This window comes from Arachis ipaensis, chromosome B06, assembly GCF_000816755.2.
Source record: "Arachis ipaensis cultivar K30076 chromosome B06, Araip1.1, whole genome shotgun sequence".
Lineage (NCBI taxonomy): Eukaryota > Viridiplantae > Streptophyta > Magnoliopsida > Fabales > Fabaceae > Arachis > Arachis ipaensis.
The window spans coordinates 121573834-121582016 of record NC_029790.2 but is presented as its reverse complement, the minus strand read 5'-3'; the positions used below and the strand labels follow the sequence as shown (position 1 = coordinate 121582016).

The following is an 8183-nucleotide window of genomic DNA, read 5'->3' as shown; positions in this document are numbered from 1 at the left end:
ACAATTTTTAAAAAATTATCTTTTAAAAGTTAAATTTTTTATAAGTTACTTTTTAAAAATAAAAATTTTATCAAATTAAACTTAATATAATATAGATCTACACTAACCACGCTAAAATCCATCACATTCAATATTTCTGCATTTTACAAAAATATGGTAGTGAGCATTGTACAACATATAATAATGAACTATTATATACATGAAGTAACATATCAAGAAAAAACCACATATAAATATCACTTAACCTAAATGGAAGTCACTCAAACACCCTAAATAATGTTTCTATTCTAGAAGCTGGATTGTGCGGCAAGCAAATATGCTCCCTCCCATCTGTGATGGGTTTAGTGCATTTTGGGAACTATATAACGTTTTATTCTTTTTTTTTTTTTAATATTTTCAACAATAAAAAACATTAAAAGAAGTGGAGTCGGGAAATTTAAAGGGACGAAGATAATTATACTTTTCTCCCCGGTTCATCATACAAAATACGAGTAACTTAATCAATCTCTCCCTCTTCTACATCATTCACAGGGTTTGAAACACAGGGTGGCTCTCCTTCCTCTTCCTCATCATCCACTTTCATATATAATCCAAGCTGTTCCAAGGGATTGTTCCCGGCAAACTTGAAACTCCCCAGGCCATCCTGAGAGTGATCAGGACTTGTCTCATCAACAGAGCTCGGCAACTGCTCAGCAGGCACAGCTCTAAGCATTTCCAAATCTTCGAGAAACCGAGAATTCTCATTGATTTCAACTGTCTTTTCCATCTGCACAGATGCCAGTATATAACCCAATAAAATCTGAGCAAATGGGCAATGGATGCATTTCGGCAAGCCAGAGTATGCCTATTTACCTGCAGTAATGCTTGTCTTGCGGCTTCTCTTTCGAGTTCCCTCTTTCGTTTGGTTTCCGCAGCTGCTTCTGCTTCAGCCCGCTTTCGAGCATCTTCAGCAGCCTTTGCTTCGGCTTGTAGCCTTGCCTTTTCTGCTCAAGAACGAGTCAACCTCATACAGGTTAGTTAAAATTCATAAGTTGGATAGCAAGTATGTGATCAGCACTCTTATGTGGCACATGTATTAAGATGCAAATTACCTTTTCGTTGTTCCATTTCAAGTTTTTCTCTAACCTGGCGCAACTTCTCTGGATCCCCTTTCTCATCCTGAGCTCAGCCAAATTTAATCAAATTAAATTAAATTGAATTTAGATATAAGTAAGGATCAGAAGGACACGTTAATAGAGAATATTGTTCCAGGTTAGTTCAAATATAAAATGTACTTACTTGTGTGAGCGTCTTTTCTCGTGCTTTCAAGATAGTATCAGCAAATCGCTTCTTCAATATGGCAGCTCGATAAAGTTTATCAGGAGAAACCTGTCTCTCGGTAGGACCACTGTCTCCTGCAACATAAATAAGATTCTGTGTTCATATAGTGCATATCACTAAAAGATGTATCTTCAGTAAACCACGCAAACTTACCATCTTGACGGTAGTCAGAATCAAGAGAACTTGGCTTATGCTGAGAGTTATCCTCAAGTTGATCCAAGCCACTAACAGATTCTGCAGGGAATAACAGGTAAGGGCCCAATGATTAATAAAAGATAATGTAAGCTTTATCATTAGTAATAATAAAAATGTATTCCCAATTGATGTCTAAAATCTCAATAGGTGGATTCACTATATATCATCCTCTCATTTGAATATATAGAAGAGGGAAGAAAAAAAATGGACTTCCTTGAAGTTATTTTATGTGGATACTGCTGTGTTTCATTCATGTTTGACAATTCAGATGAAAGGAACAATTTATGGAACAAGTTAAACTTTTAGCATTGTTTGGAATTGACAAATTCTTTAGTAGTCTAAGCTCTTGATCTAGAGATCCGAATACCATTTTGGCTCAGGATAGGTCCCATGAAATCAGCAATGTTTTTTTCCGAACAAGGGTATTTAGGTTAGGGTCACCATGATAGTCCATCACCAAACACCAAGGGAGCATTTGTTTATGAGTGCAGGACAGAGAGAACAGTGTGATTAAGAACCAATAATATAGTAAAACACGAGCATTTGTTTAAGAACCAATAATCAGTCAGATTAGTGATTAGTGATTAGCTCGTGTTTTACTATATTGTTTTGTGATTTAATTGTATTTAGATTGTGACTGTGTTGATTGTTTATTGATTTCAGTTATGAATAATAATATCAACCAAGAAGCATTTGCTGATAATAATATTTCCGTGGATAATAATTTGGTTGCTAATCAACCAAGTAATGAATGAAAAGCCACAATATCAATGTTTATTTTGTCTACAATTTTTGGAGGAGGCAGAATTCACAGAATGAAAAAACACTTGGCAAAGATAACCGGAGATGTTAGAAAGTGTCCTAAAGTTCCGTATGATGATATGTGTGTTTTATTAGGTGATATTGATGCTCATTTATATCAAAGTGACAGTGGTAGTAGTGGTCTTTATGCTGCATCTTTTGATTCTTCTGCTAAAGAGGGTGGAAATGAAGGTGAAGATGATCCCAACACCGCAAATCTGCAACAAATTTTTGCGGATTTTGATGATTGATGACACTTTTATGTTGGCAATTCATATTTCATATTTGGATTTAAGTTTGTACTTTTTCTAATGATCTTAAGACTTTGGTTGATGACATTTCATGTATTGCTTTAAATTTTGAAGATATTTTAAAGTTTATATTAGACTATAATTATGTTTTAGAGTATTTATTTATAATTTATTTATTATTTTATTATAAAACAGTTTTTCTGGTTGGATCACGATTCAACTGATTGAACCAATAAACCAGTAACCAGAACGATTCGATGATCGGTCCGGTTTTCAGAACCTTGTTCTTTAATACCATAGGCAGCCCAACTTGACCTATTGTATGGTCACTGTGAAATAATTCTGAAATGGAATTCAAGGAAAACCTTCTGCGATAGTTAGATGGAAGTGAACTCTAGCATTTCTCGTAATTTGAATTCCTTCAGGATCTTGGTGTCTCCTTTTTTAAAGATTAAAATCAAAAGTTAAACAAGTTCCACCTGTTTTGATGAGCACAACAGCTAATCCTACCTGTTGTTTGATTAGCAGAACTTGGTGACTTTGATAACTTTCAACTACAATCCCAGTGGAACAATACTCTCTCTTGTGCTCTTTTTCCGTGATTAAATTACTTCATCTTTTACAAGATTTGACTCACTAAGTCGTGTAATGTTTTTGAAATGCTTTAAAAAAAACTAAATTTGTGATTTTTTTTATAATTTAACAAATACCAAATAAGATTAGAAGTACACTGTTCTGGTAATATTTTCTCACATGAAAACTTACTCTTTGAAAACTCATCTGCATAAAATTTCTTTCCTAAATTTGTGTGTAACCCAATATAGCCATAATGGGGGGAGAGAGAAGGTGAATGTGATGGTGCACCCACCAAAGAGTTAAAAGTTGTGGGAAATGAAAATGAACATGTCTTGTGGGTTTGGATTGTGAGGAAAAGGAACAAAAAAATTTGGAGGAACTTAACATATGGATTTTGAAGGTTTGAAGTTTATTTTTATATGGGAAAAAATTAGAACTTAGAAATTCAATTTTAATTTGAATTTTCAGGCTTCGACGATTGAGAATTTTATCTATTTAGAGTTTTTAGGAATGAATTTTTGCATAAAATGGAAAAAAAAATTAAAGAAAAATATGTATCAATTAGGACCCATTTTTGCAAGAGAGAATTTGTGTGTGTGCGCGCGCACGCGCGCGCGTGTTTGAGGCCAGGACACATCCTTACTTTCCTTGCCAAAAGTTGGTCCTTCCTTGATGCTCCATTGGCAAGTCCCTTCCTACCCTATTTGCATGTCAAATTATTGAAAAGGTTATAACATCCCACCCCTGCCCAAACAGGCTGGATGTTCACTAGTCCCTTCATTAGTCCTGGGCGTCTCAGTTCTGGCATTACAACCCACATCAACTTTATTTAAAGGATATGGTGGAAGTCTCTAGTAGGAATTGAAAAGAACCCTAAGAGAACCACATCTAAATACTATCTATTGTGATTGGGAGTTGAAGGGCTTATAAACCCCCCATCGGAATCCCATACTTCCATTCTGGGTTGAATCAGATAACTTGCAGTTGGATCCTAACATAATCCTAGTTGGATAATGCTCTCATTAGAATTGAGTAGACCTAACTCAACCTCATAAACTAGCTCAAGATGAAAGGATTTCCCAACAATTATAAGTGATATCAAGGCCTTGTCTAGGCAATATTGAACTCTAATAACTTCTGCTTTATATTGTGCACCTTAGTGCAGTTATCAAAATAGCATCTAGGCTTGGAGAGTTTAATTTTAGCATAAAGAAATGCATTCTTTTTTCCAAACTGTGAATCATGTTTTTCACCTTTAATTAGTATGAAAAAGACAAACCAAGAACTCACGATTTATTTCAAGGTCATCAGTAGCCTTAAGCTTTTCTTCCAATTGATCCCCAGAACCCACATTTTCTGGTTCCTGTAGAAGAACCCAAACCAAAAATTAGATTACAGCATGTAGCCAAAGAAATCATAGAACAGATTAGGAACAGCACCAGCAATTACAGATAACTAAATAAAATCTTCCACTTAATAACAAACCAGACCTTTGCAACATTTACTGGACTTGCTTTCCCATCACCGGATTCACTACCAGAAGAACTACCAGAGTCCATATCTGCACAATGCCCACATCAGATATTATAGTCGCCAGTTGATGTAAAAAATATGGGCAATTCAAAAGAGAGAATTCCAAAGCATTTAGCTGAAAGGGAAGTTGTCCAAATGGTGTTTGAGTATGGCCAGAGAGAGAGAGAGAGAGAGAGAGAGAGAGAGAGATAATAAACAGCAATGAGGTAATAGTGGCCTTGAGATTCTAAAATGCAGAATCGAAAGCTACTGAAAGTTTCTTCAAGCATGTTGCAATGAATCATCAGTTAGCTTGCAGTAAAATGTAGCCAAATGTCCCAAGTTAATATTCAACTTCATTGCCTAAGCTATAAGGCGATAAGGATACAAAAGCGTTTGACGTACTCAAAATCTAAATCAAACAAGTAAGCTTTAGGTGCAGTAACATCATCTGAACAAATAAAAACTATTTTCCCTCATCTGGAAACAAAACTAGCATTTTTTACTTCAAGATTCGCATAGGTCTAACTTTGAATGCATTGGTTGCTTTTCTGAAAATTCAGTTTATAGCTGTGATAAAACAACAGAACAAGCATATAATATATGACTGTAATACTCCCCTATCATGTACCAAATGTATCACATAGTCGCACATTATTTCCGTATACAATGCATCATGTAAAAATTCAAACCCCACTTACCACTGGAGCTACCAGGACTTAACCGTTTGTCCACAGTATGAGTTGTATCCTTTTCAATGTCCAAAGGAGGACAGCTAGAGACAGGAGGCTCATTTCCACCAATGTCCACTTCTTCATCAGCTGGATCATTAGCTACAAGTGGCACAAATTCAAATAGAAAATCAAATTGAGTACACAAACACGTGCATGTGCATAGAGACACAAACACACAGAGTATAACCTTTAAATGCTTGCAAAGAAGAATTGCTTGGTCCAGAATCATTCAACAGCTGCAACAGAAAACATAGATAACCATCCACACCCAAAGGGTATAATGTAGGTTACATGGATGATTCCACCGTTAAGATAAAACTTGATTAACTCAAATTATGAAAGGGTTAAGAAATTGATATACCTCTATTTCACACGCTTCCACCTTTGCATTGTTCTTCTGCTTCTCCTGCAAATAGTCGTCCAATAGCTTGCGTAGTGTGAACAGTGTGTCATCACTGAGATCATCAATATCAATCTCAATTTCATCCTCTCCACATTCTCTACCATTTGAACTCTGTTCTTTTAAGAATTCAATAATATGGACAGGTATTTCTCCCAGCAAAGACTCCAATTCTCTACCTAGCTTGTGCTTCTCTTGATCCGACATAACCCGCTTAGGAGGTGGCAAAACTTCAGGTTGAGAGGGCACTGATGCAATTTTCCTCCTTTTTGAAGGAGGCATTGGCTTTGCACTTTTCACATCTTCAAAAGTGTCTGACTTTGCAGGCAGTGGCAGAGCATCCATTTTTGGAATTTTCTTCTCAATTGTTTTCCATCTCACTTCAAAATATTTGTTGAGGGCATCAGCCATGAAATGGACATCATTCCCAGGGGGATTATAAGTCATTGCATTCGAAAATGTAAGCCTCACATCTCCAGCAAATTCCAAGGGACCCTTATATGATCCAGCAGCTATCTTTTTTTTTATTGTTCCCAAATCCATAGGATGCTTGATAATTGTGAAATAATCAGGAAGATTCAACTTCACCACATCTACAGGTGAGTTGAAAACCCAAGAAAATTGGTGGCTCATCAACCGTTTCAACAGCGACTCACAATCTTTCATCAACAAAATATTTGCAGTGCTGGGTGAAGAATTCTTTGCGGCAGACTGAAACTTGCCTGTAGATCCCCGGTTCCAGCTTCGAGGTTTATCAGCTGATGCGTTCAATTTATTCACCGGTATGGAACTAGGAATCGACGGTTTCCTCGAGTTCTCAATCCGGGATGCATTATGCTTATTCCCATTGCTACAGCTTAGAATATCACTGGAGGATGACAGTGCAACACCACTAGCTGCTTGTAGTTCAACCTTCTTTTGAAGTGCTCGAATCTGCTCAAGCTCTGATCTCAGCTTGAGTACCAGGTCTTTTCTTTGAAAGTGCGACAACTTCGACAATGGAACAACTTGCATTGGAACCCCAAACACATCGCGCCGGCTCGAATTCAAACTAATACATTTCCTTGTAGGAACACAAGAGTCCTCTGAAACAGTAATTTCAGTGTCTATTCTTCCAGAGCTACCAGATCCCTCGGATTCGCCGGCTGTCCCAACAGTGTTCCCATAATATCCTCCAGAAAACCTACTCTTTGCCATCGTAACACAAGCAAAATCCGTTCCCAATAACAATTTATCGGTTCGCTTCTAACCGCTAGGTGCAGTTCAGGATAACTGTTCAGAGATGTCAATTACATAAAAACCATAATTCAACATGACAATTTTCAAAATTAGCCTACTACTAGAGATAGAGGTTAGAAAGGGGAATGAATTGTTGCACCGAGAAATTAACGAAACTGCAAAGAAATTCTTTAGAGAAACATAAAGAAACTCAAATCCCTTTATGCAAATGGTGCAGTTTCACACCAATTCGGCAACTTTTTATACCACAAGAAGTCGAATTCGAATGGAAATTCCAAACACGCATAAGCAATTACCGTTGAGTAACCGAAAAACACAAGCCAGAAGTAGCAGCGTGCTCAGCGAAGCAGCAATTCGATACAAGATAGAGAGATCACAGGCCTAGAGACGAAACCCTATTGTTTTGCAGTAAACGGAGACAGACGAACGAAACGCCGACGCGTTTTGATGAAAACGACAGTGGGAGGAGTACCAAACGACTTCGTAGCGTAAGACTGTAGGAGGAGCAGCAAGCGAAGAAGAACACAACGACGCCGTTTCAGAGAGCGAGCTTGGGGATTGAGCGAAGAGTGAAGAGAAGAAAGCAAAATGCCAAGTCGAAGGGCGAAAGGGGGAGAGAGACTTGAGTCTGACCTTGTTTTTAGTAAATATATAACAGCCGCCTCCTTACTTTGCAATTTGCTTGGACCGTTGATCCTTTTGAGATTTGAAGATCGGACGGATCCTGCTGATAAAGAGTATCAGCCGTTGGATGTGCCATCAACGTTCACGATTATTTCGTGCCGCAATTTGTTTCCAGACGAGAAGCTTCCATGAAGTGCTGTGACTTCTCTGGCACACATTTACCGTAATGGCCTCCATCCGATACGCCCTACCACCAACACGGGACTTTTTTAATCGGTGAAAACTCATGGGCATAATTTGATGTGAAGTTAATAAAAATAATAAAAATTTTATAAAATTTCTATAAAAATAATAATTATTTTTATTTTATTAAAAATAGTTATAAAATTATAAAGTTTATGTTTAAATTATTAAATAAGAATAAATATAACGTATTTTTGATTAATTATGATTATTTTTTATTTTTAAATCTATGTTATTTTAAATATATTTTAATTTTTATTAATTTACTGTTAAATTGCTAAAAATATA

The 8183-nt window shown here is 36.6% G+C and overlaps 1 protein-coding gene across 2 annotated transcripts; it reads right to left on the bottom strand.

Annotated features, from left to right (window-relative positions):
• LOC107605045 (transcription factor GTE8) lies at nucleotides 181-7670 on the bottom strand. Of its 2 annotated transcripts, XM_016306786.2 has the most exons (11): nucleotides 7325-7670; nucleotides 5751-7061; nucleotides 5577-5625; nucleotides 5357-5488; nucleotides 4634-4704; nucleotides 4434-4506; nucleotides 1474-1554; nucleotides 1279-1394; nucleotides 1092-1158; nucleotides 853-983; nucleotides 181-766 (listed from the first exon to the last, which is right to left on the bottom strand). In XM_016306786.2, exons 2-11 carry the CDS (start codon nucleotides 6984-6986, stop codon nucleotides 497-499), a joined length of 2226 nt encoding a protein of 741 aa, XP_016162272.1. In that variant the 5' UTR covers nucleotides 6987-7061; nucleotides 7325-7670; the 3' UTR covers nucleotides 181-496. The 2 variants fall into 2 exon arrangements, with proteins under 2 accessions (XP_016162272.1, XP_016162271.1); XM_016306785.2 differs by having other exon boundaries at nucleotides 5751-7458.

Coding starts and splice junctions, on each gene's coding strand:
- LOC107605045 (XM_016306786.2), bottom strand. CDS start 6,986: ATGGCAAAGAGTAGGTTTTCTGGAGGATATTATGGGAACACTGTTGGG. Junction 4,705..5,356: donor AAGTCCTGGTAGCTCCAGTG/GTAAGTGGGGTT, acceptor GGCATTGTGCAG/ATATGGACTCTGGTAGTTCT. Junction 767..852: donor CAAGACAAGCATTACTGCAG/GTAAATAGGCAT, acceptor GCATCTGTGCAG/ATGGAAAAGACAGTTGAAAT.